The 15,729-nt window shown below is 37.4% G+C and overlaps 1 protein-coding gene across 29 annotated transcripts in view; it reads right to left on the bottom strand.

Moving 5' to 3' along the window:
- The window catches only part of NEB (nebulin), a 200,464-nt gene that overhangs the window by 107,884 nt on the left and 76,851 nt on the right, over positions 1-15,729 (bottom strand). For 26 of the 29 annotated variants that reach the window (XM_079134469.1, XM_079134460.1, XM_079134470.1 and 23 more), the window contains 13 exons: positions 15,487-15,690; positions 15,126-15,230; positions 14,932-15,039; positions 13,395-13,706; positions 12,890-13,093; positions 12,232-12,336; positions 9,351-9,458; positions 7,366-7,677; positions 4,864-5,067; positions 4,466-4,570; positions 2,897-3,004; positions 1,395-1,706; positions 622-825 (listed from right to left, as the gene is read on the bottom strand). In XM_079134469.1, the coding sequence (XP_078990595.1) occupies positions 622-825; positions 1,395-1,706; positions 2,897-3,004; positions 4,466-4,570; positions 4,864-5,067; positions 7,366-7,677; positions 9,351-9,458; positions 12,232-12,336; positions 12,890-13,093; positions 13,395-13,706; positions 14,932-15,039; positions 15,126-15,230; positions 15,487-15,690 (2,391 nt within the window). The remainder of the gene's footprint in view (positions 1-621; positions 826-1,394; positions 1,707-2,896; positions 3,005-4,465; positions 4,571-4,863; positions 5,068-7,365; positions 7,678-9,350; positions 9,459-12,231; positions 12,337-12,889; positions 13,094-13,394; positions 13,707-14,931; positions 15,040-15,125; positions 15,231-15,486; positions 15,691-15,729) is intronic. The other 3 variants (XM_079134459.1, XM_079134458.1, XM_079134464.1) reach the window with 3 other exon arrangements.

Raw genomic sequence — 15,729 nt, forward strand, 5'->3', positions numbered from 1 at the left:
GATAAAACTTAAAGCCAACCTCCTTGGTATCTGCACTGTGTACAGTATGTTAATATTTTTCAACCTCTTTGATTTTACAGAGTATTCACTGCAATTAAAAATAAATGTGATGTTACCAGGTCACACATAATCCAACTAAATTAAAAGCAGGCATTTCCCAAGCATATGTACACATTTGTATGTGTGTGGTGGCTGTATTAAATTGTTCCTATGGTTTTGTTTTTCTTCATTTATTAACTGCAAATATGCCTGACTATGCCATCTTTAGAGTTCCTTTGAATGAATGGTATAAAGATTTGCATCTGATTTGTTTTTTCTATACTTAACTAGGCAGGTACCCAGCAAGAAAAGAAAGCTTTATACCAAATGATACAGAACTCTTATGGACTTCAAACAATTTGAACCCAAAAGAGCTGTCCTATTCTTAACTCTATTTTGTGAGCAATATCAAAGCAGAAATCCTATGTATTTAAAATTCTTATATAAAAGAAAACTCAACCATATCACTATACATTGGATAGTAATTTAATTGGATAAAACAAAAAAGACCAACCTAAACAATCATAGGTATTCTAAATGATCTTCAATTCTGTTTCATTTCCCCCAAAATTGGGGGCTCACCTTGTTCATGTTGAGGGCGTTGTTCTTGGCCAGCACCTGCTCCAGAGAATCCGTCACACTGGTGAACTTCAGCTTGTCCGGAGGCTGACGGTAGATGTTATCACTCAGTATCTCTGCAGCTCTTTTGCACTTGACCACATCCAGAGATCCAATGGGGACCCAGCCAATGCCTCTCAGCCATTGGAGATCAGATTTATAGATATTCTGGTGAAATCAAACACACAAGCAAGTATTACTGAAATTGTTATAACACTTGATTTCCAAAGTGGAAAAAATAGCCCACTGGAAAACTTGGTACATTAAACTTTATATTTCTATCTTTTAAATTATAAAGGAAAGCCGGGTATAGTGGCCCATGCCTGTAATCCCAGCGACTTGGGAGGCTGAGATAGGAGTTTCACGAGTTCAAAGCCACCCTCAGCAAAAGCAAGGGTCTAAGCAACTCAGTGAGACCTTGTCTCTAAATAAAATACAAAATAGGGTTGGGGGTGTGGCTCAGTGATCAAGTGCCCCTGAGTTCAATCCCCAGTACTCAAAGGGGGAGGAAAAAAAATGAAGAAAAATTGGAGAGAGTTTCATGTTACTATGTCCTCTATTTAAAAGAAGAAAGAAAGAAAAAAAAAAAAAAAAAGGTAAGGGTTACTTGAAAAAATGAGGAAGAGAGATGAGAAACATCGCGTCCTCTGAGGTTTCTTTCTAGTATCAGACCTTAGTCTGTGTGTAACTATACGTTACTCCCACGAGCACAGTTACCATGGCTCTCAGGCACTCACATCGCTCTGGAGGTCATAGGCTTGCCGAGCATGGATGACATCATTCTGGTCAGGCAGGCATGTCCACTGGTGCAGGTAGTTTCTATAGTCCACGTCACTCACTAAGGTCTGGCACTTCTTGGCCAGCACCACCCCCAGCATGTCCACTGGGCTGCTGAACTTGGTCTTCCACTTCTCAAAGTCCTTCTTGTACTCCCTGTCACTCTGGATTTTGGCCACGTGCATGGACCACATCATCTTGGGGTCATCCTCAATGTTCCGGGCTCCAATGTGGTGGCCCAGCTGTTTGCGGTAACCATCTTTGTATTTGTACTGCATTAAAAGTGGTTGTTTCAAAAATAAAAACAGATAGAAAGTGTTAAAAATCTCATTGATTTAAAACATTGTTATTTTAAAATTGCTAATTCTTGCAGAAAAAAAATGAAAGTATCTATACATCAACTATATTCCTTATCCCAAACTGATTAAACTTCATAGCAATAGTCTAAATTGGGAAGACAGGCTGAGTTACACAGTCCTATGGTTTGTAGACATTTAGTTCCTAGAAATAAAGGCAGCAACACTTTTCAGAAGATTAATCTGTACCATACACTGCCTTTTCTTCGTCTTGGTCCAGTGACATCACTAACCTGGAAATCTCACATGGGATTTAAGAATGCTAGTCCTGAGTCCACATTTCTCTCTCCCCACCCACCCTTTGCCCCTCCCAAATCTGACTCTGTTGACTTTTGGGGGTCACTTGAAATCCTTGAGATGGACTGGATTGCGTTCGCCCTGCTGTGCTGGAGATAGCTGGCTGAGGTTTTTGGGGATTCCTCAAGTAAGAAACTGAACTGTAAGTGAGCAAGAAAATATTTTGCTGGTAGTGGCAAGTGCTGACTGTGGATATTTTCTATCTACTTTAGACAACAACATCACACAAATTCTAATACCTGTTTGAAGAGGTCTGAATGCTCTACCAAGGGATCTGTTTCCTTCAGAGAGCAACAGGTTCATCATTCTTTGCTTTTGGTTGTTTGTCTATTTTTCATTGAAAAATAACTCAAAAGGAAGCACTTAAAGTAATTTTCAAAGAAAGAGTTGGCAAAAATACAGAGCCGGTTTGGGAAAAGGTACATTTTCCTAGCCCAGGCTGCCTACCCAGTGTTCACCTGCTGTTGAACTGAAGCAGTTAACCAAGTGATTACTCTTCTAGCATTTTCTTAATTATGTCAGGGTTACATGGTCAAAATGTGAAAATGACTTTCTCATAATTATGAAAAACTATGGATTCTGATTCAATTTTATACCAAAGTTAAGGATAACTCTTTCTCCACGGGACCTGGACATTAAAGAATTTTGGAATTGAAAAATAAGTATTTCAAATAAAAAGTATTTATTTGCTTTAGAATCACTAATCCATCAATGTTCAGTAAGACATCTGGATGCATCTTCGTGTCTTAATAGTGAGCCTGCCTCCCCACCCCATCCTTCCACATAAATATCTGAGTGCCACTACTTACGTCACTGGCGATATCTCTGGAGGCCTTGGCTGCCACAATTGGGATGGCATCAATTCGCAAGTCATAGCCTTTCTGCTTTGCTTCTTCATTGGCGAGTTTATACAGACTCTGCAGGAAAAAAGTCAAAGAGTTAAAGCAAACGATTTGACAGCAACTATTTGGATTTTATCAAGTGATTTATACCATATACTTTTTAAAGGACTAGAAAATGGAAACTATCTTAAGTTTCCAGGAAATAAATTATATTCTACCAAAAAAACTATATAGTGTTAGTATATGGGTATAAATATAGATTGAAATATTCATCTATTTTGTTTATATCATTTTAGGTTAATGTACATCATTTGCAGCTTGTAATATGGTTAATGATAGACATATCAATATAGATGGATATAATCTAGTAGTACAGATTGATAGAGCATCAATTCATACATACTACTAAGTATAAAAGAAATAGCAGAACAGTGTTTAATATTATTAATTTATAAATAAAACACATACATTTTGTTCATTTATTACTTAAAATTTTGTGACAACATTATTTTTTAATGTTTAGAAAGTAAATCAGAGAAAAAAGTAACTTAAAACATAGTTAATTTGACTATAATCTCAACTTCAAGATTCTAAATTTTGGCCCTATGATATTAGTAAAATATATGTCTATAAAATTATATTTTACTTTTTTAAAAAAATCAGTAAGCAGTGTTATTGATGGAGAATGCTTCTTTCCTCTTAAGATTTTCTTTCTAGACAAGAAGTTCAATTATTTAACTCTGGCCTTCCTCTGTCCCTTACTCTCTCTGCCTGGGGAGGTGCAGGGACTTACTGATTGGTGCTGTTAGTGAGGATGGGATTAGTGGGCATGCTCAGCTCAGCTCTCTCTTTCTCAGAGGAACCAGCCTAGGGCCCTCTCTAAGAAGGGCCTCATCTCTGAGGGGACAGGCAGGGGGACAGGCAGACTACCTGTTCCCAGGATGCCAGTACCCTGGTAGGGAAACCAATTCCCATGTTCAGGTAGCTGGTTTATTTGACTCTCGTACATATGTGTCCTTTGACCTAACTCTAGTAGTTAAAAGAAATAAAGTGACATTTTGACTTCTATTTCTACTCCACAGTTTTAGTGCTCAATTTTATTCAGGACCCCAGTGGAGAAAGGGTACATATTACTAGAGACCTCTTTGTTAGGCTTGCCAATTTAGCAAATAAAAATATAGTACCCCCAACTGAACTCAAATTTCAGGCAAAAACAAAGAATGTTTAGTATAAATAGTGGACCAGTGTCTTAACTGGCAACTCTATTTCTTAGAAATGCCCAAAATACTGCTTAGTGCCACTAATTCACCCTGGGAATGGCCATAAACTGAAGAAGACAATGTAACTTCATTTGTTCAGAATCCCATGAAATAGCACCTTCGACCCAGAGAGGAAATGTTGGATGGGCTGATCATTTGTAAGGAAGCCCCCATGCACCATTATAGCTGAGGCCCAAGGATCTCCCCAAAACTGAGTGTAGAAACCCCAACAATGACAGCAACAGAATAAGTGCAGCACCACAGGTTTCGCCCCCACCTCACTGTAGTTGATTTTGTTCTGTCTTGCCAACATGATCTCTGGTGTGTCAGGCATTATGTGAACCTGAGTCTTGTCTCTGTCCCAAGCCTCTGTGTATAAACGCTATAAAAAAAGATAAGATATTGATTGAAAACATTTGAGATAAGAATTACAAAAAAACAAAGTAAAAACAGTTACTATTGACCTGTATTCCACTGGAGATTTGAGACTTACCCTTCATTATTGAGGTCAAAACTAGAAATAGAAATTATTTAGAAGATTTCAAGTATGTAATTTAAAAGGTAAATGTGACCCTACTCCTTCATGAATAATTTTTAATCTGCTCTTCATTAAAGTATCATAACTTCTTTTGGCATCTTGGAAAGTCTTGAAAGTTTGAGGCATTTGGGGCTCACCTTGTTCATGTTGAGGGCGTTGTTCTTGGCCAGCACCTGCTCCAGAGAATCCGTCACACTGGTGAACTTCAGCTTGTCCGGAGGCTGACGGTAGATGTTATCACTCAGTATCTCTGCAGCTCTCTTGCACTTGACCACATCCAGAGACCCAATGGGGACCCAGCCAATGCCTCTCAGCCACTGGAGATCAGACTTGTAAACATTCTGAGAAAAGGAAAAAATAATGCAGAAACTCTTCATCAGGACCAAAATATTTAGAGCAAATATGCAAATGGCATCAACAATAAAATATGATTCCATATTTTTCTTATAGAAAACAAACTCACTGTATCAAGCAGACTAAAAGAAGAAATGTGCTCAAAATTGACCCAGAAATGTCTCCAAGCCACAATAATGGGTTGTCAAATATTTCAACTTGTTAGGATCCCAACTAATATCTTCTCTCAGTCAGTTCAGTGAACACTGTCACATATAACGTCCACAAGCACAGCAAAGAATGCCACCTCAGAGGGAGAAACCACACATGTGTCCAACAACAGGCCATCAATAAATCAATGTCAGGCCTTGGTAAATGAAACTGTCTGCAACTATTAAAAGCCTCATTTTCTAAGAATATTGATGATATGTAGTAATGTTAACATAATATTAAATGCATAAATAGTACAGGAAACAATAGGGGTAAATGAATTACAGGTGTAGGAATAGACTTTTTTTAGTGGTTGGATTGAGCTGGATTATTATTACCTTCTATGTACCTTTTCTAATAACTCAAAATATTTGTAATACTCCTTTAAAAAGAGAGAGGGGCTAGGGTTATGGCTCAGTGGCAAAGTGTTTGCCTAGCGTGTGTGAGGCTCTGGGTTTGATTATTAGTACCACATGTAAATAAATGAATAAAATAAAGGTTTATCATCATCTAAAAATAATTTAAAAGAGAGGCGGGGGGAGTAATATACAATAATGATGTAGTATCCCTAGGTCCCAAGACAGACATTTGACAACTTCAATACCATCTAAGATTCAGGACTGTGAATGACGATGGCATTGGTTCAGTGTTCCAGTTCCTGGCCCCTCAGGCTCTCAGGACAGGAAGCACTGACTCTTATCCAGAATTATCTTGCCATATCTTTCTCACTTCATTTTTAGTTTTTTTTTTTTCTGCTAAAGACTTTTATGTACTCCTTAGGTATTCATAACTACTTCTGAACAATGGTATTGGACCTCTGTTCAATTCATTGGAAAGAGTTCTCCTATAAACACAACTAAGTAGAAAATATAAACAGGTATTTTGCAGACAAAAAAGCCTACTGGAATTGTCCGGCGCTGACTAGCTATCGCCCCTCTAAATAACAACAGCGAGAATGAAAAACAACATTTTTCAAATGCCTCCCACATTATTAAGACCAATCACAATGGGAGGAAGCCAATCCAGAAAAGGTAATTGACAGACAGATGGCTGGCAGTCTGTTGACACTGTCACTCCATAGGTGACAATGACCCTTCTTAACTATCTGTTATGTGCAAGAAAGCCTTTCTTCTTTGAGACACAGGGCTGTGTATGTTGAAAGCTACAGAAGAGGTGTGGGAGTTTTTCAGATGGGCTGTACAGTTTCTTGACATAGCCAATTAATGTATGATTACTGTGAATTTGTTTTATCCTCCAAAGTTCCCTAATGTTTAAAAATTCCTTTAAATGTTTATAAAATATATAGTGCAGGAAATGTACTTCTCATACCCTGATTTAAGATTGTGCATCTACTTTTAATGGTACTAAATTCTGTTATTATCGTGTGACCCCCTCAATACAGAGAGCTTCACTGAAGGATCAAGAGTCAGCGAAATCACCCAATAGCTTATATCCAGCAGCTTCCTTCATTTCCTAAGAATGACGTGTAACATTGAATCCTAGCTGGCATCAGCATTCCGATACTTAAATTCTCATTCATTTGGCAAGGAAGTCAACAACAAATTCCAGAGTAATTTTTTCTTTTAATAAACATGTGTTACTTTATTCCCCATTAAGAGAATAAAAGAAAATGTCTCCCTCTGGTGGACCCTGAATTCTAACATTGCTTAATTCCATTTTTCCCCCCTTTTTTAGTACTGGGGATTGAACCCAGGGGTATTTCACAAATGAGTCACATCATTTCTTTTATATTTTCTTTTGAGACACATTCTCACTAAATTGCCCACACGTGAACTTGAAATCCTGATTTAGCCTCCCAAATAGCTAAGCTTATTGGTATGCACCATCATGCCTGGCCCAAGTTTTGTTTTTTATGAGATCAATTCCACTTGGAAACTTCATTTCCTTGTAAGGACTACTAATGTATTCATGATAAGCAATAAAACTATTTGAAATTCTGATTCAACTCTCATTTACTGAGCATTAAATCCTAGCTTAAATAGGCCAATGGATTGTATGTAAAGGTATATAAATAGGCCTCATCATATTGTATAAAGTATTTCCACACACAGCTCTATGACAGACACTGCACTCACATCGCTCTGGAGGTCATATGCCTGCCGAGCATGGATGACATCATTCTGGTCAGGCAGGCACGTCCACTGGTGCAGGTAGTTCTTGTAATCCACATCACTCACTAAGGTCTGGCACTTCTTGGCCAGCACCACCCCCAGCATGTCCACTGGGCTGCTGAACTTGGTCTTCCACTTCTCAAAGTCCTTCTTGTACTCCCTGTCACTCTGGATTTTGGCCACGTGCATGGACCACATCATCTTGGGGTCATCCTCAATGTTCCGGGCTCCAATGTGGTGGCCCAGCTGTTTGCGGTAACCATCTTTGTATTTGTACTGAAATGAAAATGCACAAATCAGTCTTCATTGCAAACCATTAGAGGTCACGTATCTGTACAAAATCATCTTACTTTCTTATAGTTTAATTCACATTTGCAGCTAAGCACTAACTGTAGCTAGTATCATGGCCTTTACCCTGGAAGCATATAGATGTGATAAAATAGATGGAATTCATTAATTGTAGAGTATTCTCAAAATCATCTATGGTTTGGAACTAAGCAATAGTTCTGGAGGCTAAAAGCACACATAGTGGTGAGGGGTTACCTGTGGAAGTCAGGGAGAGCCCATTTGAACCAGGAAACCTGGGGAATTAGATTTCATACACTAAAAGCATGTCAGGAAAAGCATGCCTGGTGGCACAGTGTGTTTAATAAGCTCCAAAAGGAGTGTATGGTTCCTGTAAGTGTGAAGTACTCCAGGTCAAGTACTGCCTAGAGTGGCAACAGAGAATTTATTATTTATATTGAATCCCTACATTCAGTGGCAATGGAAAATTTGTGGCATCATTTTAAAAACTAATTAGTAAAGTTGATATAGCAACCCAACTGATCAGAACATGCTCCTCATGAGGTTATGGGTTCTAGTTTCACATGGGTCAACAATGCTTTTATTATTCCATGTCCAATGACTTCATCCGGGAACTAAAGCCAATTATCCCAAATATGTATTTCTGATTTCAAGGACAACTGAGTTAGAAAATAGAGAACAATCGGTAAGGGGGAATAGGGAACTCGGCACAGTGGGAAGGAATGAAGTTGTCTGGAGTCTCAACTCCACCCACTGAGACTTTGATTTTGGGCAAGTTGCTTAAACTCACAAATTAGGGGTAATTGTGAAGCCTAGGGTAATTATAAAGTGAGATAATGCACATAAAGCTCTAAGCACAGCTTAGCACACTTCCTAACTCTAATACTATTTTATCATTATTATTAGTACTACTACTACGATTATCATAAATCAATTTTTGGGGGGATCTAACGTGCACAAATGAGTAAATTTTATGATATTCCAAAACAAGGGACAGTGTATGACCACATTCTTGAATAGTGGTCCTGGACTTTTGGAGCAATGGTCTGTTCTCGAGGCACCCAGAAAGACTGATGGTTTTACCTGGAAGGTTGCCCTACACAGCCAGGAGCTACTGTTAAGGCTACCTGGTTGGGTCAGAAGTCTCCTTTTGGTCCTGACCAATTGCCTTCTTTTTATAATCTTACAAGGGCAAACTGTAATACCAAATGCCACATGCATTTGAAAACACTACATATTAAAATGCTACAAAAAGCCATGCCCTGATTCTCAGTGGGCAAGCTTAAGTTTATGAGTTATACTTTCTATAAGCACAGTGATAATTTTAAAGTAAATATTTCCAAGAGTGCAGCTGCATGCTGCCAGTTTACACGTGAATGGATCTTTCTCATTCTTGGTGGACCGGTGTTCACTAAAGACACTGTGTCCTACAGGTTACAAGCTTCTTTTTATAAATACCAAAGTTTCCATTTCCCTCAAAAGTAGGTTTCTGAAGAATCCCAGACAAATACATCAGAATATACTTTCAAAAATCCAGGAAAGTTATTTTGTTTTGTGGTTATACTTTTTGTTTTTGAAGATTTAGGTCAGTGAAAATGCCACATCAGACTGATCACACCCTGGGAATGGAATTGTCAACTCACATCACTTGCAATATCCCTGGAGGCCTTGGCCGCCACAATGGGGATGGCGTCGCTTCGCAAGTCATAGCCTTTCTTCTTTGCCTCTTCATTGGCGAGTTTATACAGACTCTGGAATTGGGAAACATCAGATGTTGACACTCGTCTCCAAAAACTGATATAGGACTCAGATAATTCACAAAATTCTGCACGGATAGTGTCTGTGATAGTATTGTCTTGGAGAATACCAAATCTTCTGCATTTGATTTTTACTAGAATTAACACTTGAAAATGGTACCTATGAAGATCATTGCATCTTTATTTTAAAGGATGTTGAAATTTATATATATGTATGTATGCTTATGTATACATATATAAAATATACTATTTTAAAAATCTTTGAAGCAGTGAATTGAGTTTGAAAATACTGGAAAAACTAAACTTCAATTCAGGCCTAAGGTAGCAAAATGTGAATAAGCGATTGTTCACAGCAATTAATTCAATTCACATCTTTTCTACACTAACTCTGTACTTGGAAATCAAAGATGAAGATGGAAACTCTCTCAACTTTAAAGCTTCTGGGAGAAGTGATAGAAGTCTGATAACCTACAGAACCAATTGCTGAGAAATCATACCTCAACAGGTGATTCAACCACCTTATTAGCAAAGAACTCCAGAAAGGAGGCATTTATTCTGAACTAAGGATCAGGGAAGTTCCTGCAGAGGGGTGATCTTTGAGTTGGACCTTGAATCATGGGCTGGTTTCCATAGACTAAGATGGAGCCAAGGAAGAGAGAATGGCATGAATCAATGCACAGTGGACTGAAGGCACCAGCTGGTGAAAGAAGTTGGAGAGGCCCCAGAAAGAGATGGCAGGAGAGGAATCTGAAGTTGGACTGTGAATACCTAAAGAAAAGAATCTGGTGCTCAATCTACAGAAAATAGGAAACCAAGAAAAATCCTCAAGGAAAAGAGTGATATAATAAATTCGCATTGTATCTTCCTGTCCTAAATGAAATGGAAGTACAAAAGAATTGAACTAAGCTCGTCGACGGAGAAAAGACAGGAAGGAAACCAGGCAGGTTAAGCTCTCAATCAAGGATGTTCTCCCTTGGTCTTTTTGAACTATCAGTCATCCTATACTTTTTCTAAGCTTTCTTTAGCAGAGTTGAAAATTCCAGAAATGCTGAATAGTTTTACAAGGGCCCTGTCTCCTGAAATTTCTGCACATGCAATGAATGTTTTCCTGTCTCATTTAAGGACCTCCATTATAGGTTTGGCTAAAAATTTACTCCTTTCTGAGAGCAGGACTTGATGTTTTTATTTTTTGGTGAATGGCTACTTACACAAGCACTAAAATTGCAGTCTGTATCCCTAAAGCCACTTAAGATGGAGGTTATTCTATCTAAATTCTCTGAAGTATATCCTGAAGAAGAGTAATGTTCTATTGATCTGTGCTGTCAGAGAAACAATACTTTACTTGTTGGTGGCACCAAGTTGGGATAAAAAAAAATAAATAAATCCATCAGCTTACAAAGTCACAGATTCACAAAAATCTATACAAGCTTAAGCCCATAGCTTCAATATAAGAAAAAGAAATGCCACAAAGATAACTATCAATCTCTGAACTGAGATTTAAATTTCCAAATGCATAAATTCTGGGAGGGGAAACAGCTTCAGCCCATGTAAATGCCTTGGAGTTGATCCCAAGTTTATGTGTACCAGCAGTGAAGGAGCAGCCAGTGTGTCCCTGGGGGGCACAGGATGCAGAAATGAAGATCAAATGTCCAGAAGGGGAAATGTGATAGCTAGCTATATTCTACTTTGTTCATTCCTTACTCAAAGTAGTTTGTTCAGGTCTCAGTCGCATTTTGTCAGGGATTTTGTGTGAGGAATGCCCAGGAAGTTGGACTGTTTAGAACCTGGGGTGTGACTGGTGGGGGAAGACCCCTCTGGCTATCTCTACCTCTAAGGGTAGGCATGGATTGGTTCTGCTAGCTTCAGCGCGCTGCAAGGATTTGAGAAATGTTGTGACTAAGTATTTCAGAAGCACTTTTTAAAAATCATGTATCAGAAGCACTTTCTAATGGAATTTTCCAGAATAGATGGATTTATGAGATAAGTTCCTTGTCCCTGGGAACCCTTGAGCAAAGGCAGGTCAACGACTTGTTGAGTGGGGATTCCTGTTCCAGAAAGGAGGCTGACTCTCTGCCTTAGCACCTAGGATTCTAAAATGGGGGCATGTGGTCTTACACTCTCTAGAAGTGAAAAGGAAATGGCTTATTAATATATACACAGACAGATTCTCATTCATATTCTCTCTTTGTCTCTGTCCCTGTCTCTCTATTAAGTCTATATGACTTGGTGGAACTGTAATTTTAGTCTTGACTTTAATTTTGCATATTAAAAATCTTAGACATATTTACCAAAGTTTTGCTTTAGTATCAAGGAGAGACACATTTGGCCTTTTGCTAATTTCCTCACTTCAAAATAATAAAACAAGGGATTGGGGTTATAACTCAGTGGTAGAGCATTTGCCTAGCATATCTGAGGCATTAGGTTTGGTCCTTAGCACTACATAAAAAAATAAATAAATAAAATAAAAGTATTGCATCCATCTATAATTTAAAAAATTTAAAAAATAAAATAAAACAAAATACCCTAGGTAATATTTTAGATACTGCTAAAAACATTAATTCTTGTCATTTGTACTCCTTAAATGAAAATTCTTTACTTAAAGATTGACATTTGTGATGGTGATTGAGAAATTTAAGATTTGTTTTTTGCATGAAGCAAATAGATTCTTTATAAAGTTGCCATGTAGCATTACATCACCATGTAATTAATAAACTGATTGAAGTAAGAAACAGTGTGCAAATGTCAAAGAATTAGCAGTCACGCTCACCTCACTGTAGTTGATTTTATTCATTCTTGCTAACATAATTTCTGGTGTGTCTGGCATTATGTGGACCTGGGTCTTGTCTTTGTCCCAGGCTTCTGTGTATAAACGCTATCAAAGAAAAGATAAAAATCCATCAGGGAAAATTCAGTGTACAATTAATAGAAACTTTAGGGCCATAACTTTATAAACAACAACAAAAAAAGAGACAAAGGTCTTGGCATTTTATATTCATTATGTATATTATAAACCTCTTCAAGTAATCAGTTCACAAAAGAAAAGATATTTATAAGTAACTTCTGAGTATCTGAAAAATGTATGTTGATCATTAAAAGAAAATCAAGAATAAACATCTTTTATGCAGAGTACTTTCTATAAATTTATGCCATTTTATCAAGACCATGAAGTAACTGTAATATTAAAATATAAATAATTTATCATCAATTTGACATTTGTGATGGTGGTTGAGAAATTTAAGATTTGTTTTCATTATTTCTCCATGTAATCTATCATCAATTTGATGATTAGATGGAAAAATAATGAAGGATGATGGGTGTCTCTTGTTGCTCAATATTGCACTTCTTTCTTTTTCTCATTTACTCTTCTTTTTCTTCACTTCGGCGTTAGGAGCCCCACCTTGGTTCTCCGAATTCTGAAATCTTACCTTGTTCATGGTGATGGCATTATTCTTGGCCAACACTTGTTCCAGAGAATCAGTCACACTGGTAAATTTGAATCTGTCTGGAGGCTGACGATAGATTTTATCGCTCAAAATTTCAGTTGCCCTTTTGCATTTTTCCACATCCAAAGAGCCAATGGGCACCCAGCCGATGCCTCTCATCCATTGGAGATCTGACTTATACATATTCTGTTGACAAAAATAATGAATCAATACTTAGTCCTGCATTAGAAATGCATTCTTATCTAAAGGTCATAAAATCAAGTAAGAGTACACCTGAAAATAGTGTAACTCTTTGTGGGCATGTAGTGTTCAGACTACACACCATTTTGTCTGGAGGGTTAAAGGATTAACATTCCTAAGGAAGAAAGGCAAGCTATTCTTTGCTGGCTAGGATGGTGAGCTTGGTGTCACCCATTGCTACCTTCTCCAGGGGGAGTTAATTCACCAACTTCCCACTTTTGCATGTTCTATGATCCTTAGCACTCACATCGCTCTGAAGGTCATAGGCCTGCCGAGCATGAATGACATCGTTCTGGTCAGGCAGGCACGTCCACTGGTGCAGGTAGTTCTTGTAGTCCACGTCACTCACTAAGGTCTGGCACTTCTTGGCCAGCACCACCCCCAGCATGTCCACTGGGCTGCTGAACTTGGTCTTCCACTTCTCAAAGTCCTTCTTGTACTCCCTGTCACTCTGGATTTTGGCCACGTGCATGGACCACATCATCTTAGGGTCATCATGTATAGCTCGGGCACCAATGTGGTGACCAAGCTGCTTACGATAGCCTTCTTTGTACTTGAACTAGAAGAAGAAAAAGACTGTCATTTATTTTGACTTTTAGTAAAACACATTACTAGGACTATTCTATTAATTAAAAAATAATGATTTCCTTTGACTATATAAGTACATAATACATGCATCTTACAAACCATTTAAAAACAAATGAAATATATATACCCAAAAAATTAAAACACAATTCCATGACTCAAAGAATTTTTTGTGGTGCATGTGTATAAGACAGAATAAAATTAGAATGTGAGTCATACATTATAAGGGTTGTTGCCTGCTCTTTGCAGTTATTATATAAGAATTTTCCTATGTCATTAAATAGTTTTTATAAATTTGATTTTAAAACTTGGTTTTCTTTGTTGATATATAGATTACTCACCCTTTGTTGACTATCCATTTTTTAAAAAAAATTAGATGTACATGAAGTAGGGTATATTTTGACACATTATGCATACATGGAGTGCAACCCATTCCATTTAGGTTTCCATTCTTGTGGTTGTACATGATGTGGAGTTATATTGGTCGTGTATTCATATATGAGCATGGGAAAGTTATGTCTGATTCATTCTACTGCCTTTCCTATTCCCATTGACCATTCATTTTTTTAAATTATGAACATTACTTCCCACATTTTGGAAATAAAAGAAAAATAAATTTTCTACCTGATGGACAAAAGAAAGGATAAAACTTTTAGAAATGTGAGAAAATCTTTATTTTATTCCATATATGTATAATATGTCAAACTACACTCTACTATCATGTATATCTAAAAAGAACCAATTTTTTAAAAGAAGGAAATCTCTGCAGCCCATCACTGGGTGCAGGGACAAACATGGTCCACATGGATGGTTGGACTTTGAATAGTGTATCCCATTTACTCAGTCTTTGTAAGGCATGGATTGAGTTTTGAAGGAACCCTGCAATAAGTTTGATTGTATAAAAGAAATATATCATGTTGAAAAGCCAGAAAGATATCTGATTTACAGTCAAGTATCCAATGCTTTGTTTAGCAGGAAATGGACATGTTTTGAAATGCATGTTGCAATGAACTCAACCATAGCTAGAATTTAACCTGGGGGCTGAGAATTTTATTACCATTATTTTAAACTATCTGCTGCAAAAATAAACCACTAGCAACAGTTTAGCCTCATAGCTTACTTGCTCTACTATAAATCTAGGATAGAGAAAGTGATCTTGGATCCAAAGCTAAGGTGAAGAATTTCTCACATGTACTTACATCACTGGCGATGTCTCTGGAGGCCTTGGCAGCCTTAATAGGAATGGCATCGAGCCGCATATCATAGCCTTTCCTCTTGGCCTCTTCTAGGCCAAGTTTATATAATTTCTGAAATAGACATAAATAATTATAAGTTTTATTTACAAAGTGCATTGTAAGGAAAATATATCATTTACCACAAATATATTGCTTACCTCACTGTAATTTACTTTGTTTTGTTTAGCTAGTAAAACTTCAGGGGTGTCTGGCATAATGTGGATAGAGGTTTTATCTTTATTCCAAGCTTCTGTATAGAGGTGCTAAAACAAACAGAAGACAGGTCAGTAATGGAGAGTCTGATTCTTATTGAGACTAAAGAGATTCTGCTCTGTGACCTGGTTGTGACACTTTCAGGTTTAGACATTTCCTGTCAGGAAAAAGCACACTTACTTTAAAACTTACTTTAATATCAACAAAAGAATAGAACATGAATTTTCTTTTATATTAACAAATTTCAGTTACACCAAATACAATTTTAAAAAATCAATACTTCACTCATGCAAAGAAAGGACTTACATGGTTCATGGTAATAGCATTATTTTTTGCCAAAACCATCGGTATGGAGTCCATAAGGCTGGAAAATTTGAATTTATCTGGGTGCTGACGATAAACATGGTCACTCAAAATTTGAGTAGCTCTTTTGTTCTTCTCATCCTCTAGAGAACCAGTAGGTATCCAGCCAATGCCTTTTAGCCATTGAAGATCAGCCTTGTACAAATTCTGAAATTACAAGTGTCAAATCACTAAATGAAAGCATGT

The sequence above is a fragment of the Sciurus vulgaris genome (assembly GCF_902686455.1).
Source record: "Sciurus vulgaris genome assembly, chromosome: 3".
Classification (NCBI taxonomy): Eukaryota; Metazoa; Chordata; class Mammalia; order Rodentia; family Sciuridae; genus Sciurus; species Sciurus vulgaris.